Below are 19,505 nucleotides of genomic sequence, written 5' to 3' on the forward strand. Positions count from 1 at the left end.
ACAAGATGGCCACCATGGATTTTGGCATTTCAAATTTGTTTGAGCAATTTCTCAAATTGTATAGGTAGGTTCCCCTTGGTGCATATTTGTGCACGTTACATTAAAAGACTGATTGAAAAAAAGCAAGTTGGCTGCCTTTAAGTCCTCTTTTATGACTGTTCATATTTTATCATTGAATCAGTAAACAATTACCTCACTCCAAAAGGACACTCAAACCAATTATATCTGTATGAAATTTTAATCAAAAGTTATCACAAGATCCATTTATTGTTTACAAGAAAATGAATCCAACAAGTAGGATAAAAAAAGATCAATCTTACATAGAACTTATGAATATTTCGTAATGTTAGGCGTCATGATCTCGCTGAAGATTGGAAAATATATATTCATGCATAACTTACTACTGTGTGTATACAAATCCAGGCAATGGTAGACATTCAAATTACCTCCCTTAATTTTCACTTGCTCAGAACAATGACAGTGAACAGCAAAATGTTTTTATTGTAATTTTATTTAAAAAATGCTCTATTACAAACTTTAATAAGCATTACTGTTTACAAAACATGATCAAGAAAACCTCTTGATTTCTACTTCATTATTATTGATCTAGCATCTGTTGAGAAAAACATTTAATGTACTGAACCAAATGGCCAAGACGAGGAGTTCAAATATAATTGTATATAAATGTATGACCTTTGAACACACGATATGTCCTTATGTTGAGGGACTCTGACGTGAAAGCTGTATACAACACAATATGATACATCTTATGAATTTCAGCTGCTCAAACATTTTGGCCTAGACCATCATTTGGGATGGCTGAATGATGGACAAGATGCAATGCTATAGTCTGCCACACAAATAATAAAACTACATGTTCTCAAACCAATCTCAAGTTGCATTCTACCATTGATTTATATGTATCAGTATTATTTATCAATCGGTACACTTTTTAAGCTTATACAAAAGATAAAAATGTGTATAAAAAAGGTAACTTAAGATTTATTTTGATCTATAAAAAAACATTTCTGAAAAATGAATGCACGCCTTGAAAGGTTATCATTCCTTTTAAGCGTTATAAGATACAAAACATTATGAATTTAAATGGAGCTCTTTACTATATTATGCAATATTTCTGATTGATGATGCATCATACCTTCTTACACTAAACAAACATAAGTGGCTAAATGTACTGGATTTAAATCCTGAACACAGTCCTATTATTGCTTTGGTATGCAAAATTTTCATTTATATAATGCATAATACACATGCCATTAATGGATTTCATAAAATAGAACTAATAAACAATAACATGTAAATTAACCTCCTGAATTTATAATGCCGTTTTAAGTGATGATGTGAAAACAGTTTGTTTTTGTTTATGACAGTAACAAATGGACTTTACCCTGCACACAGCTCTCAGGTCTGACATTTAATAACATGGACTAGAAGTCTATCTACCTGCCAACAATATGCTTTATGAAAAGTACATGTATGCCATCAACACCATTTCTAGGAAGGCAATGCCTCCAACAACTAGAGGACGGCTTTAATTTGTGGTCCCATAAGAAGGAGTTACAAAACTGAGTCAACTGGAGTAAAACTGCCAGGCAGCCAATATCACGAGGACTTGCCTAGCTTATATTTCCTCTTTCCTGCCTGTGCCCTCTTAGGCGCTCCTCCTCTTCTGCCTGTACTTCCCTCCTCTGCTTGATCATCTCCACACTTTTCTGGATTCTGTTTTGGATCTACAGTGTCCGTGAATTCTGAAACAAAACAAAGATACAAATTATTTTAATACCGTTTTATTAAATGCCTTTTAAAAATCACTAAAATTGAGTGTTGTATTAAACCAGTAGTGAGACTTAGATATGTCTTATACATGCATAAATCTTAAAGCAACTAGAACAGTTATCCAGAGGTTAACTAAAAAGCCAACATGACGTACCCCTACATAAATGTACAATAACTGTTGCTATTTATAATACTGTATCCTTCTGATTTCAATGTAATGGTTGAATAATATTTAATTACAGTGTCATTTCATTATTATAAAAAAGAGGTGGACATTCATATATATCTTTCATCTTGTTATCTGAGCAATATTTGTACAATTTTGAATCACCACCTCCCATGAATGCTTCGGAACAAATATGATTTATATGTAGTACATACATGTAGTTCTACAGAAGAAGATGTTTATTGCAATAAAGCCAAATTGCTTTAAATCCCCACTACCTAGGGATGCTTTCAGTCAAATATGGTTACAGGAGCTTGTTACCCTGTATCAGCCGTCAAGATCACTGCGGTCAGAGTCAGAATCTTTTGGCTACGTTGTGGAATAGCTTACCATCTGCTATTAGGAAGTCAAATACCCTGGCCAAGTTCAAGAGGGACATAAAAACTCACCTCTTCACGTCTGCATTTTAGAATCTTTGCAAAGACGTCATGTAAATACCACCCTTTTATTTGTTCAATTATGTGCACATTGCTTGTTAAATGTATGAAAGTGATTGCAAGCCTTTGTTGTTTGTTTTCACAATTATAACCATTACTATTATCCATATGTTGTAAAGCGCCTTAGAGTAATTTTACAAATTATATAGGGTGCTATATAAATGTTGTATATTATTATATTATTATTATTATATATCCATCTCTTAGTTCCACAAAAGTTGCTTAAAGCAATATAGCCAAATAACCCTCTTTTGGCCCCACCCCTCAGCCCCCTGAGGGGTCAGCCCCACCATTTGCACAATTTTGAATCCCCACTACCTAGGGAATGCTTACAGTCAAATTTGGTTGACATCCATCTCTTAGTTCCACAAAAGAAATTTCTTAAACCAATATAGCCAAATTCACCCTTTTGGCCCCACCCCTCAGCCTACTGGGGGATCAAATTCCAATCAGTGATTAAGAAGAAGTCGTTTGAAGAAATTTTTGATGCACGGGCGAAAAAAATGAGGGAAAAAAATGATTTTGGGGAAAAAAAAATTTTTTCTGAAATTTCAGCATTTCCTGTATATTCTTGGATGGAAAAAAGTCAAATTCCCCTCAGGAACAAAATATTCTGATGCATCTTCCAATTTAACACATACATATACTACTTAGCAGCCAAATATTTAGTCTGAAATCAGTAACAAGAGGCCCAGCGGGCCTGTATTGCTCACCTGTTTTTTTTGTTACATGAAACTGACATATAGGTAACTTCAGACCAAATTTGGTAATTAGAACACAAGACATTTTAACATCTCTTAAACGCGTCAGAATGTGCATATATACACATGCAGACGATCGCTCGCTGATGTCTCACTACCCTGCCACGGCAACTGTTAACACACACAGGTCTCGACCACACTAGCTGTACTCCGGCTACTGCTCAGTTACGGCCGATGTAACACTATGCCCAGTGCTGCCGATATATCTCACTACAATGATAGCTCGCCGTTACTGTACAATCTGTAGAACTCCTCTTGCTAACCTTGAGTTATCCTGACCACTCAGGTATGCCTATAACTCCCTATAGCAATCTAATGAGCTCTTATCGTGACGCTTTGATCTATCGATTGTAGAGGCCCGGAAGCAACAGGATAGCTCGCCCTTGTAATATGTGTGATACTTTCCATTGAGCGACAGTAATGGGTAACAGTCTTATTTAGACATACCCCATCATTGAAAGCTTGCTCTCTAGTATACTTACAACTAACAAGTAATGGTCCGCACTCGTGTAGCGTCCAACACAGAATGGCCGAGCGGCCATGCATGCACATTTTGATCTGCTTATAATGCCCCCGAACTACCTGTCAATCACCCGGAGATTGTCTGCATCGACTATGTGTTTTGACCGGGGCTAGGTCAAGGCCAGCTCTACTCAAGTGCGTAAAAATAATGGAGAGAGCAAAGGAACACGGTTGTTTACAATTAAAACCACTAGCTCGGCAGGTTTTCATCACATAATCGATCTTGCCATTGTTGTTTGACTAAATAGCCCCTTTAAACAGTTTATTAAGAGAATAGGCATTGCAAAGAGTAAAAGAATGACACCACTCCATTCACAGTATGTCGCATACAAACAAAACACAAACAACAAACCTTTAAGGATATCAATAGGTGGTTCTAACAAATTATCATTCTGCCAATCACGCATCAACCTGAAAAACAAAAGTGTCGCAAAAATATATAAATTCCTACTTTTTGAACAAATTTTGCCAAAGCATCGCATAAAATCATCACCACTGAAGGCAAATCTATGTTTTATTTAAATCTATAATATTGCTGATTTTTTTATAGTAAAAAGGATAACACAAATAGCATTCTACAGGTATCATTCCTTCGTTTTACTAACCCTACAAAATGCATATCCAGTGTGTGCCAAACTCCATCGGTCAGTCGATCATGTCCAAAATAAAATGATCTTGGACCGGTAAAATTGTTCAGATACCTGCCCGTATGTCTGGTAAATCTTTACGGCTGAATTTGACAAAGTGTCCTTTATATTGGTTCTGTTATTAATAATTAGTTGTTCAAGGGATGTAAATACCAAAAAATACACATTCCCGACGCCGAAGACAACAAATTTTAGAGCTCGGTCAAGTGTATTTGCAATGGACTGGTTAAATATAAATCCCCCTTTTAATATAGTAGTTATACTTTGGTTTGTTTGTGGTTTACATCCTATTAACAGCTATGGTCATACAAGGACATGTGTTATAGGTCCTGAGAAAAAAATACTTAAAATATTTGTTGAAAAGGAAGGATTAATGTCTGAGACAGTCTGCTGGGATAAATCTGTTTTTCGTTTACAAGAGACTGGATGGAAGAATTATTTACCTAATGACAACAAATTAAATAAAATGGTTATTTCAAAATAAGCTTTTTTCTTTTTATATATATATTTTTGGATCTGTGTAATTATTTTGGTCTGGTTAAAATGTTATTTACCTACCCGAATGTCCTGTAATAATTTCAAAAGTTTGGCACACACTGCGTGTGCTTATCATAGATAAAATGCTTATAAATGCATAATTACTAGGTGTACATTATCGTATTGAACCATCAAGACTGTTCACTTTCATTCAATGTAACTTCAATACAAGGTACACTTTTCACCTAATACAATGCAGTGAACTATTTACCTAGTAATTCAATGTAGTGAACTATTTACCTAGTAATACAATGCAGTGAACTTTTTACCTAGTAATTCAATGCAGTGAACTATTTACCTAGTAATACAATGCAGTGAACTTTTTACCCAATACAATATAGTGAATTGTTTACCTAATACAATATACAATGTAGTGAACTAGTTTCCTAATACAGAGTATTGAACTATTTACCTAATACAATGTAGTGAACTATTTACCTAATAAAATGCAGTGGACTATATATTTTCCTAATACAGAGTATTTAACTATTTACCAAATACAATGTGGTGAACTATTTACCTAAGAAAATGCAATAGACTACATATATACCTAATACAAGCTAGGAACTATTTACCTACCCGTTAATACAAGTTAATGAACTATTTACTTGATACAATTAGGTAATGAACTATGTACCTAGTATATGTACAAAGTACTGAACTATTTACCTAAATCCTTTCCATAAAAGCAGTGACAGCAGCAAAAACACCAGCACCATCACTATCTGGAGAACTATGTGCTGTAAAGATACCAGACAATCATTATCTGAACAATTATGTACTGACTGTAAGAAACACCAACACCACCATTATCATTAACTTCAGAAAATTACAGTAGTTACAGTAGTTGTATACCAACACAGATGAAATTTATTTATTTTTTCACATAAATTTTCAGGAGCAGCATTTTTTTTAGCTCACCTGGTCCAAAGGACCATGCATGGTAAGCTTATGCCATACTGCAGCGTCCGTTCGTCTACTAGTCCTGAACGCCAAGTATATTTTATCCTAATTTAGTCTGGAGCATCTTTGGGCCAAGGGGACTCAATTTTGTATAAATGGTGGGTGTGGACCCCCTGAGGACAGAGGGGCGGGCTGCATGAATAGGGAAAATAGAGGAAACAGGAACTCAATTATGTATAAACAGTGATTGTGGCCGCCCTGGGGGCTGAGGAGCGCGGGCCAAATAGGGGAAACAGCAAATTCTTCAAAATCCTTCTTCTTCTGATCTGTAGGGATAAGGGGATTTTATCCTCATTTAGTTTGAAGCATCCCTGGGCCAAGGGGACTCATTTTTTTATAAATGGTGGGTGTGGCCCCCCTCTGGGCAGAGAAGCAGGGCGGAATAGGGAAAATCGAGGTAAAACCTTTAAAATCCTTCTACCGTAGGGATTAAAGAATTTTATCCTAATTTAGTCTGGAGCATCCTTGGGCCAAGGGGACTCAATTTTGTATAAAGGGTGGGTGTGGACCCCCTGGGGACAGAGGGGTGGGCTGCTTGAATAGGGAAAATAGAGGTAAAACCTTTAAAATCCTTCTTCTACCATAGGGATTAAGGGATTTTATTCTAATATAGTCTGGAGCATCTTTAATTGAAAAAAGGAACTCAATTATGTATAAACAGTGATTGTGGCCGCCCAGGGAGCTAAGGAGCGCGGGCCAAATAGCAAATTCTTCAAAATCCTTCTTTTTCTGATCTGTAGGGATTAAGGGATTTTATCCTTATTTAGTCTGGAGGATCCTTGGGCTAAGGGGACTCAATTTTGTATAAAGGGTGGGTGTGGACCCCCTGGGGACAGAGGGGTGGGCTGCATGAATAGGGAAAATAGAGGTAAAACCTTTAAAATCCTTCTTCTACTGTAGGGATTAAAGGATTTTATCCTAATTTAGCCAGGAGCTTCCTCGGGCCAACGGGGCTAGATATTGATTACATGATGGGTGTACATGGCCCTCCTCAGGGCAGAGGGGCGGGGCCCAACAGGGGAAATAGAAGTAAAACCTTTAAAATCCTTCTGTTACCATAGGGATTAAGGGATTTTATCCTTATTTAGTCTGGAGGATCCTTGGGCTAAGGGGACTCAATTTTGTATAAAGGGTGGGTGTGGCCCTCCTAAGGGCAGAGGGGCGGGGCCCAATAAGGGAAATAGAGGTTAAACCTTTAAAATCCTTCTTCTACTGTAGGGATTAAAGGATTTTATCCTAATTTAGCCAGGAGCTTCCTCGGGCCAACGGGACTAGATATTGATTACATGATGGGTGTACATGGCCCTCCTCAGGGCAGAGGGGCGGGGCCCAACAGGGGAAATAGAAGTAAAACCTTTAAAATCCTTCTGTTACCATAGGGATTAAGGGATTTTATCCCAATTTGGTGGCGAGCATCCTCGGGCCAAGGGGACTCAGTTTTGTTAACATGGTGGGGTGTACGTGGCCCTCCTCAGGGCAGAGGGGCGGGCCCAATAGGGGAAATAGAGGTTAAACCTTTAAAATCCTTCTTCTACTGTAGGGATTAAATGATTTTATCCTTATTTAGCCAGGAGCTTCCAGGAGCTTCCTCGGGCCAACGGGACTAGATATTGATTACATGATGGGTGTACATGGCCCTCCTCAGGGCAGATGGACGGGGCCCAACAGGGGAAATAGAAGTAAAACCTTTAAAATCCTTCTGTTACCATAAGGATTAAGGGATTTTATCCCAATTTGGTCGCGAACATCTTTGGGCCAAGGGGACTCAATTTTGTTAACATGGTGGGGTGTATGTGGCCCTCCTCAGGGCAGAGGGGTGGGGCCAAATAGGGGAAATAGAGGTAAAACCTTCAAAATCCTTCTCCTACCATAAAGGGATTAAGGGATTTCATCCAAATTTATTCTGGAGCATCCTTGGGCAAAGGGGACCCAATTTTGTATAAATGGTGGGTGTAGCCCCCCTTGGGGCAGAGGGGCGGGAATAATTGGGGAAATTGAGGTTAAACCTTCAAAACCCTTCTTCTACCGTAGCGATGAAAGGATTTTATCGTAATTTAGTCAGGAGCTTCCTTGGGCCAAGGGGACTAAATTTTGTATACATGGTGGGTGTGGACCCCCTTGGGGCAGATGGGTGGGCCGAATAGGGGAAGTAGAGGTAAAACGTTATATAATAAAGTGTTTTGGTATAATACAAAAACAGAAAATGTATCGGTATTTACCATAAAAAACCTGATTATGTGAAATTGCCCTTTGATTATGTTTGTCATGCCAAAAAAGTACTTTACTGGTTTTGATATTTCATAAAAATGATTCTGTAGACAGAATATATATATATATGGAAAGTTTTTAAAGAAGTTTAAAATATAGACTACCATTGTAACTATATATAGGCAAGTTGACAATGTTGGTTATATTTTGAATTATGTGAAAATTTTGCATGTTTTTCTAATTAAAAGTATCACTACGCCTACTTTATGTATGCAATATGACATATTTAGTATCAAAATAACAGTAATTTTTAATGCACTGTACACTAACATAATTCACTTTCAAAATAGCATTCTCCTGTGACATTTATCTGTCATTTTGTTTGGATACCCCCGTCACACGATCAACCTGGAGTTATGCAAGGAGGTCTACTACGGTTATCAGTTGTAACTATGAATAATCATATAGGCAGTTATCGATCATTTTTACATATCTTCATACGGCAAAAGAATAAAAGAAATCAAAGAGGGAGCCAAATGTTGACCCCACCTTTGAACAGAAGCATCATATTTGAAAGGGAAATCAATTTTGTATAAATGGTGGGTTTGGACCCCCTGGGGCCTGAACGGTGGGGCCCAATAAGGGAAACATAGCAAATTCTTCAAAATCCTTCTTCTTCTGTAGGAATGACAGGATTTTGTTAAATTTGGGATGAAGCACCCTTGGTAGAAGGGGACTCAATTTTGTATTAACGGTGGGTCTGACCCACCTTTTGGCAGATCTCGAGAGGCAGGGCCAAAGAGGAAAAATAGCTTTTAAATCCTTCTTCTTCTGTAGGAATGACAGGATTACGTCCATATATGGTCTAAAGCACCCCTGGGGTACCTTATTTGTATTAACAATGGGTCGGACTCCCCTGGGGACAGAGGGGTGGGGTCCAATAGGGTAAACATAGCAAATTCTTTGAAATCCTCCTTTTATTTTAGGAATGACAAGATTTTGTCCAATTGCATATAAATATAACCCCTCACTAATTACCATGTAATACATGTACACTTACACAGTGACATCGTGCTATTGTAACTTCAATTTTGCTAACATTTCTAGGTGAGCTTTACAGGCCCTCTGGGTCTCTTGTTTCTTAGAAATTCAGTGTGTAGATATCATATGTACTGTCTTATGATTGATTTTAAAATGTTCTGGATCAGATTACAAATCAATTATTCTGATAGTAGAATTTATTTTACAACATGACACAAGTTGCTGCTGGATATGCTGTCCTTACTTGAATTGCTGGCTTCTCGGTCATGAATTGGTCCCCTAATACGACAGCGATGCCCACCACCAATCCTCCAGCAGCATATTTCCAAGGCTCCTGTCTTTCAGCTGAAACAGGTAGATAAAACTTGCATCATTTAGTAGAAACACCTAAGAGATACTTCTTTGAGAGTCAGTTTTCTTCACACTACCTTGTGTCATTTTATACATGACTGCCATGCATGTATATGACAGTTTGCTTTCAGAATAGACTTAAGGTTTTTAATTACCAGGTTAGTATATGCTAGTATTCAAAATTCCAAAATTTAGAATCTGACCGCAGAGTTTTAAGATAAGTTCTTAATAATATAATATCCACCAGCGATTTCAATAATTATTACGTAGAAATAGATGTCAAAAATATTATGGCAACAAATTCATAATGAAATACACAGCTGACAAAAATGCAATTGCAACACAATAAGTGGAAATGATAAAAGGCGCATGAGTTTACAATGTTTTTGAGAAATTCTTGTTATTTTTTACATCCAATTGAATTGTTTGGTACCCTTTCTGACTCTGTTAACTTCTTTTGTAGTCCTTGAAATTGCTTCTTTTATTCCTTCATCGGTTGGATCTAGCATCATGGCTTGCTAAAAAAAACCACTTAATACAATAAACAAGTTAGTATGTACTGTATACATGCTTTAATTTATAAAAACACTTTTGATACAGTGTAACCGGAGTGATTTGACACCCTGTGAGACAACATATTGTTCAAATTAGACAGCTAGGATATCAGAATACACAGGTTTTATCTGGTTGATTAATTAGAAATTACAAAATATGGTAAAATATTACTCTTTTTTTTTGGTAATACAAATGTTACATAAAAAAATGCAGTTATACTGACATCATTCCATGAACAAAACAAGTAAATAATGTTAAAACTCATATACTACCAACACATATTCACCTTGTATGCCATTTGCGCAAGAGTGTAATTTCCAACATTATATTCAACCTCTCCTTTTCTGTAAAATCCCTGAAATTCAATAAATATAAACTTTTAATAATTAGCTCCATCCAAAGTTTATTTTACGATTAAAATTTGCACTTTATATGTAATTAGTTAAAGCCAAAGTAAATCTGCATGACCACTGGTCTGCAGTAAATAGTAAAATTGCTTGGGCTAGTGCAATTGTACTTTCAAAATTAAATTGTACATCGGATCCCAGGACCCTGTTCTACATTATGAATTTTAGTGTCAGAGCTGAAAATTAAGATTATTAGAAATAGTCCAGATGTGGAGCAAGAGCTAACAGCCAATTAAGTTTTAAATACCTTGATCTTTGACAAATTAAGTTACCAATGTGTATATTTCATGCACTCTCTCCTCACAAGTACACCAGTGCTTAAGCCTCATAAAGCTTGGTAAAGATGAGAATACAAGTCTTGATATTATGGAGAGGAAACAGTCTGCCAAACAGATTGACATTGCATAATAACATTATTTTATTTCAATTCATATCAATCCAATACAATCCCCTAAAATACTACACTTCTTAGTAAATGTATGCACTATATTGCATACACATCAATTTCACAGTTGTTTAAAATAATAAGTTCACCTTTGGCCATGTTGGTTTTAACTTAATACATTCCTTGGCATCTTCCATCGCATAATAGTACTGTTGTAACTTGAGGAAGGCCAGAGACCTATTGCTATAAAGAAGATGGTTTTTGGTATCTTGTTTGATAGCATGGCTGTAGTGTAGAAGTGCTTCAGAGAAATGTCCGTTCTTTACACACTCATTCCCCTTTGCCTTCAAATCTTCTGGCTGTAAATAAAATCAGAAAGAATACAATGTTTTAATGTTTGTATAATATAGTGTTGTCCTGATGATCGATTATGTGCATTGATTAGGTTGCCTTACAAGCATCAGCTGTAGGGAATTTCCCTTTAGCTCAGCGGTAGAGCACCGGGCTGGATAGCCAAGGATCGCGGGTTCGAGCCTCAGCGACGTCACTTTATCACTTTTCCTCATTCTACTACATAAATGCTACGACTGGCGGTCCGAGCATACGTACACCTCAGTCCGAGCATAGATAGACGGGTAAAATATTGACTGATTAGCTGTACATGCATTCAACCACAAAAAAAATAAATAAAAAAAAATATGTGAGGGTATCAGAAGATTTGTATTTGACCAGAATAAAAAGAAGGGTGAGTGGTGTTGGGGTGGTAACACCACCTACTTAGATAGCATCCCTCTAATCTAATTCTGTGGTAACACTAGTCCAAATTATTCTGACGTTTTATCAACTTTTTTCATATCGGTCTGTCGTCGATTAACGTCAGAACTCCGGCCCTCTATAATATGCGGGAAATATGCGACCCGCGCCCGGAGCGCACTTCAACCTGATATTTTAGAAACAAATCGTCACTTTCACACACATGTCGCACATGGATCGAAAGATCTATTCTTTATGCACAAGATGAACATACATAACATGCCTCAAACAACCAATACAATCACTAAAAACATATTTTTTCAAACTTACTCTGTTTTACTCTAGGTTTTTGATAGCCCCGCCTTCTAATGCCACGTGACTAAAATCTCGCCGGCCTACGTCATAACGTTGGGAAAATACCTTCGGTAACGCGAGATCTCGTCAAGTCATGTGACATTGCTCATGGCCTAATTTCCATTAAAAACATGGGTTGGTATAGAAAACGTTGGAAAATACTTTTCGTAATGATCTTTGAAACATGTTATTGATACCACCTAGTGCATAAAGAATAGATCTTTCGATCCATGTGCGACATGTGTGTGAAAGTGACGATTTGTTTCTAAAATATCAGTTTGAAGTGCGCTCCGGGCGCGGGTCGCATATTTCCCGCATATTATAGAGGGCCGGAGTTCTGACGTTAATCGACGACAGACCGATATGAAAAAAGTCGATAAAACGTCTGAATATTTCGGACTATGGTAACACCAACAAGGCTGAGTATCTCATTCTAGGGCCCTGACACAAGACTTACACATTTCGCCAGATAGAAAGAAATCCATTATGAAACATTGATCACAACTGTTTTGTCCTATTTTAAACGTTTGACTCTGTGCGATTAATCTTGACAGTCTGCTAAAAATCAACATAGCAGGCTGTCAGGTACGTTCAATTTAGCCGAAGTTGACAATGATCTTCTGAATGGCTAATGTATAGAATCGTATTTAATGATATGCAGACTACATGTATCGCCAATGTTTGGTAACTGATTGAAAACAAGCTTTGTCATTCGAAAACATTGCAAAGAATATGAAAACTTTACCTTTTCATCTGACATCGTTTCTATCGTTTCGTCTGCTTCTGTAACTTCTGACTTCCGGTAAGTAATTTAGCTGCGAAACCCAAGTAAATTCTGTAAAGTTATTCTATTTGATGCCATAATGCATCCGGAAAAAATATTATCCAAAGTATTGTTGTTACTTAATCAAAGTGTAAGACATTAAATTAGAATCATGCTATATCGAAATTAATAAATTAGAGGCTATTTTTCGAAAGTGGATTAACACTACATGTACTTCCGGTTTTACTTTCGTTTTCGGGCAAAGTCACACGTGGTAACAACTGTAAACAAGCGGCGTTCGAAACATTAGACAATCAATGAGGATATTGGTGCAAATTTGTGTTTTTAAAGTGATTATACTAATCAGATTGAGAGTGTCACAGTTTTGCCATACTTTAACATTTTTTTTCAGGCCTACTAAAAAACTTTAAAGTTCAAGTTTTCCTGTAATGTTATATCCTGAACCAGCACAATGAAAGTTAGTTTTCACGGTCTGTACAAGTTGGTTATACAATCCTTTCCAAACTCTCAACATGTTTTACTTTTAAAAAGATCTAAAATTTCTTGTTGCCGTTATCGGATATTCTGCTCCCAATGTTCGGATACAATATTTGCACTTTCGTCTGGACATGAAAAATGTGGAGTGGCAGTCATCAGAGTGTCTGGACCAAGATCTGAAAGTTCTCTTAAAGCGCTTTGCAGGACAGAAAAACTACCCAAACCCAGATTTACACATTTAAGGAAACTTTTCAACCCAGTTACTCTTGAACCAATTGACAAAGGACTTGTGATTTGGTTCCCAGGTAAGAATTCAGGCGCTTTATGTGTTATAATTAGGAAAGTGATTATTATAGTAAACTGTTTTACATGAAAATTCATAGGCATTTCCATTGGGAAGGGTCTCCTTGCTATAATCTTGAAAGCAATACTAAACTTGTCTTGTGAGTAATGAGAGCTGTAAATTCAAATAGTTTTATGATATATTCAAATGTAAACCTTTTGCTGAAAACTACCAGGAACCAATGATGTGCTTTATTTTACAAATAGGCATTCAGATTCCATCAGTATCTCACATTTTTCGTAAAATATTATAGATCATTTTCAAATGTTAAATTGATCACTCCATATGGATTGGTAAATTCGAGCCTGTATTGATATTTTTCAGCAGTACTTTACTTTATACTTTTTCAGTATATCTCAACTATGTGATATTTTGTTTTGTAAACTTTGTGCTATTAAATATAAATAATCATATTCAATATGTAAAATAACCTGCCAAAGTCAAAACAGTTCCTTACTAAAAGATTTTGTGCTTTATTTCATTAATTTAGATGAGTAAGATAGACTTTTTGCTGTGAAAAACGCCTTGAATAAAACGTCCCTTATTTTAACCTCAATTCCCTTAAAATGATTGTAAAACTCACAGATTGGTCTCCAAGGATTCTGGCATGTATGAGTACATTAAAAAAAAATCTGGAGTAATAACGTTTATACCTTTATGTTATTCTTGGTGACAACAGGTCCAGATAGTTTTACTGGTGAGGATTGTACAGAGTACCATGTCCATGGAGGTCAGGCTGTTATCACAGAGATGGCCAATGTCCTTGGAGGTTTGGATGGTTTCCGTCATGCAGAGGCTGGAGAATTCACTAAACGGTTTGTAGACACTCCAATTAACTATATGTAATAAGTATGTCTTGTTAATCTTAGAAAAGATATACAATAACCAATCTAATTTAAATTAGACTTGTAGTTATGCTCCTCTACAATGCTCTACAATACGCTCCAATATCGGTATCGTAGAGCATCATAGAGGAGTGGAATTATAAGTCTAATTTAAATTTAGAGAGTCTAAAATAACAAAACTTTTACAGATTTTTTAGCTCCCTCAAGGTTCAGTATACATGCCATATCAGTTGTCAGCAATGAGGATTAATCTACATGTATCCAGGTTTTAGTATTTTTTCACCAATATGGATTATGCTAAATACCTTTCCATATAAATTTTCATACCATTTTTCGAGAAAATTATGAGATTTTGCTACAATATGTACATAAAGAAAAGGAAATAAGAACAGGTCAAATGGAATCTAAATGCAATGAATTTTGAAGGAACTCGCAGATAAATCATAACAGAATTTGACAACTGTGTGATTTGCAATAGACTAAATTTATCAATGTTTTATCACTTTCTTTACAGAGCTTTCACCAATGGTAAGTTGGACCTTACTGAAGTGGAGGGGCTAGGAGATTTGATTCATGCTGAGACAGAAGCACAGAGAAAGCAAGCTCTCAGACAAATGGATGGAGAGCTTAGTAGGATGTATACAACGTGGAGAAAACAAATTATTAGTGTGAGTTTATCACAACAAATTTAGTAAATGAATACTATCAGTGAACTCAGAGATTCATAGTACATCCAACCTTGTATGACATCACATTCCGTAGCTGTTTTTATTGTATCCAGTTATTGTATTTATATAACTGTGCACTGTCCTTAATTATTTTCCTTATTTTTGGAGTCATTATTGATGGATGTAGCTACAATGTGCAAATAATGGAACTTTCATACATTTTGGTTTGTTTCATTTCATTGTTATTTTCTTAACCAAATTTGTAAAACTTAATCATGATGTATAATCATGTACAATATGTACATATATACTATATACTCTAGTGCGAAAAATGATTTAGGTAGCCCTGTGTTTATTATTTCTTCTTAGACATTATTTAAGCCACCACAAGGCTTACATTTTATTTGAAAAATGTTCATTACATGCAATTTTTGTTCTTGAGGAGCTTAGGTGGTTACAATGCATCACTTTACATACATGTGTATTGATTGCATTTGCTGATTCTAAAATAAATTAAATTCTGGGTAAAAGGACTAGAAATTAACGTTCAAAACCACTAGTCAGCTGGAGTAGTAGCTTTCAATATTACTAATCCCTGTGCAAATTGCACCCAATAAGATTCAGCAAAATAAGCAATTTCAAAATTTGACTAGTCAATCCGGCTAACGTCTTGTAGAACTATTAGTCCAGTTGGAGATTTCCCGAGTCTCAGACTATTGGGCAACCCTTATTGTGTAACCCTGAGTAACGATTTTTTAGTGGACATGTAATGTATCTATTCATAGAAATTACATGATCATGATGCAGCTTACAATGTATAGGATTGTTTTTAAGTTTATCAAAACACAATGAGATTGCTTCTAAATAGTGTGATTATTTTATTGATATTTTCTTTAGCTATTTTTAAGTCATAATAATAAAGCATGATACTTATTTTTATAAAAATAGAAAATTAATAGTTATTCTCTTGAAGTTTTCAATACAGGGATGCAATACAGATTTTTTGTCGGTGGATCTTACATGCAGGAAAAACAATACAATGTACAATTAGTACACACCCAAACAAGTTTGAAAAGGCATATATTGAATAATGTATAGTTTTAGATTCTTGATTTTATAACATTGATAACTTTGTGATTTGATATTATATTGAAAACAAAATGTTGCAATGATATTTATTTACGACATAATATATAATTTGTAATTAACTAACTGAACAGTACACTGCCAGTGTAGAGGCCTACATAGACTTCGCTGAGGAAGACAACATAGAGGACGATGTCCTAAATCAAGGTATGCTACTGCTCCTTATTACTGCTTAGCATTACATTGTACAGTATAGCCATTACTCAGAAGTCTTTAAAGATTAGAATTATATTCTGTATGTTTTAACAGTGATAATTTTGAAAGGGAGATCAATCTGTATAGACAAAATCATGTTTCATTTGAAGTCTGTTGAAATGCTTCTGTATTAAAACTTACACAAAGGCGTGTTTCATGATGAATCATCTGTACTGAGTTTTATAACCACTGGTGAAATACTGAGAGCAGAATCAATAGAAAGACATGAATACCCACAAAAGTGCAAGTGCTGCAAATGTATATATATTTGTGTTTTTTTTAGTTTTTTTTAGCAAATATAGCCGCTGTCATGGCATCTTTTATCCTTCATAAAAAATAAAAAATAAATACATTTGGCATTTCAGGAAATGGAGTCTTAAACTGAAATAAGATATTTATGTTGAGGTAGTAGTCAATCTGAATGATAACCAGGTACATATAGACTGTAAAATAATCAGATCTAATGTGATTGCTTATTTTCTTTTCTAGTAAATATTGGGATTGAACAACTTCTGAGTGAATTAGAGAGTCACCTGAGAGACAACCGTCAAGGCGAGATTTTACGGTCAGGAGTGCAAGTGGCCATAGTGGGTGAACCTAATGTGGGGAAGAGTAGCCTTCTGAACTCTGTTTGTAAGTACCTGTATTTGTACATTGTGTCAAACTTATTGTGTCTATTGTCCACTTAGATAGGGTTGTCATTTTATCATGGAAGAACTTCCATGTATGTTACCTGCAGGTAAATGAGTCGACATCAAATTATGTCATTGCTGACATTTTTTCCATTGTGCTGTTCATCACTTGTCTCTACCTGAACAACAGTATCAGTCAATTTGGAAATGAAGTATTTGAATGTATACTACTGTTTGTGAAATACTAACCTATCACCTATATACAGTACGTCTTCATTTCCTGATACTATTACCTCTGTATAGGCCAGCGACCAGCTGCCATTGTGTCTCCTCTAGCAGGCACCACACGAGATGTGGTGGAGACTGGGGTCAATATCGGGGGATATCCTGTACTTCTCAGTGACACAGCAGGTCTGAGGGAAACCCAGGACTCTATAGAGAAGGAAGGGGTCAGGAGGGCCCTTCACAGGTCAGTGTTTTCAATTTAACTGATTGGTCATCTCAGTCTTAATACTTTTTCAAGACTCAGAAATAAATTGTAATAACAAAATCATCAAATATTTGTATTTGTTTTCTTTTATTTCAAGTACATAATTCATTGTACTAACTGATTTAATGAACCAAAGCAGTCAGAAACTGGTTCTTGTCTATTCTTTAGTATTGAACAAAATTGAGTGGTTACCTCTTTATCATTATGGTAGCTAGATAGGGCGCTATATCGAATGCTGTATATTGTTATAATTATTATGGTTGATCTGAAATCAGTGCTTATTTTTGGGAAATTTTCAGGGCACAACAAGCTGACATAAAAGTGTTAATGATGGATTGTGATCTTAATCAAAATGCTAAAAAGGAACTGTCCTCTTTTATCCTCCAACGTATCACTGACCTTGGAATTGCACTAACATCTGATGTTGAAGGTCAAACGGGAAATTGTTCTACAAAAGAAAATGATTCTACAGAATTGAAAAATATATTTGAAAATTATGTTTTGGTATTCAACAAAATGGATAAACTTTCAAAAGAAGAAGTCATCAAGCTGCAGACAGTAACAGACCTATGTGATATAACCTCCTGTATAATTTCCTGTGAGAGTGGAGAGGGATTGGATGATTTTGTGACACTACTGAAGGAAAAAGTGGCAAAAATGTAAGTGTTATATTAGTACTGTTATGTAGCATATACAAAATATTGTATACATCTCATATTTGTCTTACTATTTGTTGTAACTTGATGTATTAGATGTATCTACAGTCAAAGCTCCTCAAAAGAATGAACACCTCTACTGATCAGAGACCAGCTGTGTTGAAAACAACTGTATTACATTTATTTCTATGTTAACTGAATCTGTAATAAGACACAACTTGCAACCAGAGACAATTTTTATGAATTTCATGCATGTCAACTCTGAACATGAAATTAAGTTTCATAAATTGTTATCACACTTAATCTAAATCATTATAGATGTGGCAATCCCCTAGCTGGTTCCCCCAGTCTGACCCAGACTCGCCATCGACAGCACCTCCAGGCTTGTGTGAGCCACCTCCACCAGTACCAGAAACAACCTGAGGATGTAGTCATTGCTGCCTTTAGTCTGCAAAATGCTGCCAGGGAAATTGGCAAGATCACAGGAAAAATAACGTCTGAGGACATCTTAGATGTGATATTTAGAGACTTCTGCATAGGGAAGTAATAAAGGATGGCAGCTTATTATCTTCATTATCATATTCAGTGTTGAATTTTGTCGTGATTTTATCTTAAATACATGATAGCCTGGTAAGAAGTTAAGGACCCCTGTCCACTGCAGGCAAATCACCCAATAATTTCTCTTTGGTTTTATCTTAAATACAGTAACCTTTCCTTACTTTCTAATTGGAAATAATAGTAGCACACTGGGATACGGGCACTTCCAGGATCCCTTGGCTAAGTAGTTCAATTGGTTCACAGGTAACAGACTCATCTGTCAATACAACCATAATATATTCATATTGTGAGTGAAGTGACAGACGAGTCTAGTACCTGTTGGTGTACTGGGATCCTTGATAAGTTTAGCTTAGGGGAAATAACTTCTTCCATGAAGGGAAAATCTTTATAGTAAAGGTGGATTGTTTTCATGTATACGTGACCGGGAAACACATGTTTATATGTAGAGATGACTTACGGTACACTGATGATCAAAGGTCCCAACTGAAATGGGTACTATACACTGGATATATTGTAGCTTCATGATAATGTACAATTTACACATGTTCAGAGTTCATGATTTCATCAATGTCATCATATGATCATCTCTCAATTTATTCACAAGTCCAATTATTTGTGAATTTGACATTGGTTCAGATGATACTTCACAGAATCAAATCTGGGGTTCCCAGAAATACCAGTTTTATATGAATAATGGAAGTAGTGCTGTGTCTCTCCACTTACTGACATTATTAATAATTAGATTGTTTCCAATTGCCGCAGGAAAAGCG

General features: G+C 35.9%; 2 protein-coding genes across 2 annotated transcripts; one reads left to right on the forward strand and one right to left on the reverse strand.

Annotated features, from left to right (window-relative positions):
• Positions 1-493: 493 nt before the first annotated feature.
• On the reverse strand, positions 494-12,756 carry LOC110445572 (hsp70-Hsp90 organizing protein-like). Its single transcript, XM_021490238.1, has 8 exons — positions 12,687-12,756; positions 10,984-11,193; positions 10,329-10,397; positions 9,921-10,005; positions 9,381-9,481; positions 5,594-5,664; positions 4,093-4,151; positions 494-1,766 (listed from the first exon to the last, which is right to left on the reverse strand). Exons 1-8 carry the CDS (start codon positions 12,699-12,701, stop codon positions 1,621-1,623), a joined length of 756 nt encoding a protein of 251 aa, XP_021345913.1. The 5' UTR covers positions 12,702-12,756; the 3' UTR covers positions 494-1,620.
• A 202-nt stretch (positions 12,757-12,958) lies between these two features.
• On the forward strand, positions 12,959-18,751 carry LOC110445571 (tRNA modification GTPase GTPBP3, mitochondrial-like). The gene is made up of 8 exons (XM_021490237.1): positions 12,959-13,507; positions 14,225-14,360; positions 14,905-15,058; positions 16,279-16,351; positions 16,889-17,032; positions 17,335-17,500; positions 17,821-18,180; positions 18,496-18,751. Exons 1-8 carry the CDS (start codon positions 13,177-13,179, stop codon positions 18,722-18,724), a joined length of 1,593 nt encoding a protein of 530 aa, XP_021345912.1. The 5' UTR covers positions 12,959-13,176; the 3' UTR covers positions 18,725-18,751.
• The last annotated feature ends 754 nt before the right edge of the window (positions 18,752-19,505 follow it).

This window comes from Mizuhopecten yessoensis, unplaced genomic scaffold, assembly GCF_002113885.1.
Source record: "Mizuhopecten yessoensis strain PY_sf001 unplaced genomic scaffold, ASM211388v2 scaffold2329, whole genome shotgun sequence".
In the NCBI taxonomy this organism is placed as follows: domain Eukaryota; kingdom Metazoa; phylum Mollusca; class Bivalvia; order Pectinida; family Pectinidae; genus Mizuhopecten; species Mizuhopecten yessoensis.

Coding starts and splice junctions, on each gene's coding strand:
- LOC110445572 (XM_021490238.1), bottom strand. Junction 5,665..9,380: donor CCGAGAAGCCAGCAATTCAA/GTAAGGACAGCA, acceptor GTATCTTTACAG/CACATAGTTCTCCAGATAGT. Junction 1,767..4,092: donor ACCTATTGATATCCTTAAAG/GTTTGTTGTTTG, acceptor GTTTTGTTTCAG/AATTCACGGACACTGTAGAT.
- LOC110445571 (XM_021490237.1), top strand. CDS start 13,177: ATGAAAGTTAGTTTTCACGGTCTGTACAAGTTGGTTATACAATCCTTT. Junction 14,361..14,904: donor GCTGGAGAATTCACTAAACG/GTTTGTAGACAC, acceptor CTTTCTTTACAG/AGCTTTCACCAATGGTAAGT. Junction 17,033..17,334: donor TAGCCTTCTGAACTCTGTTT/GTAAGTACCTGT, acceptor ACCTCTGTATAG/GCCAGCGACCAGCTGCCATT.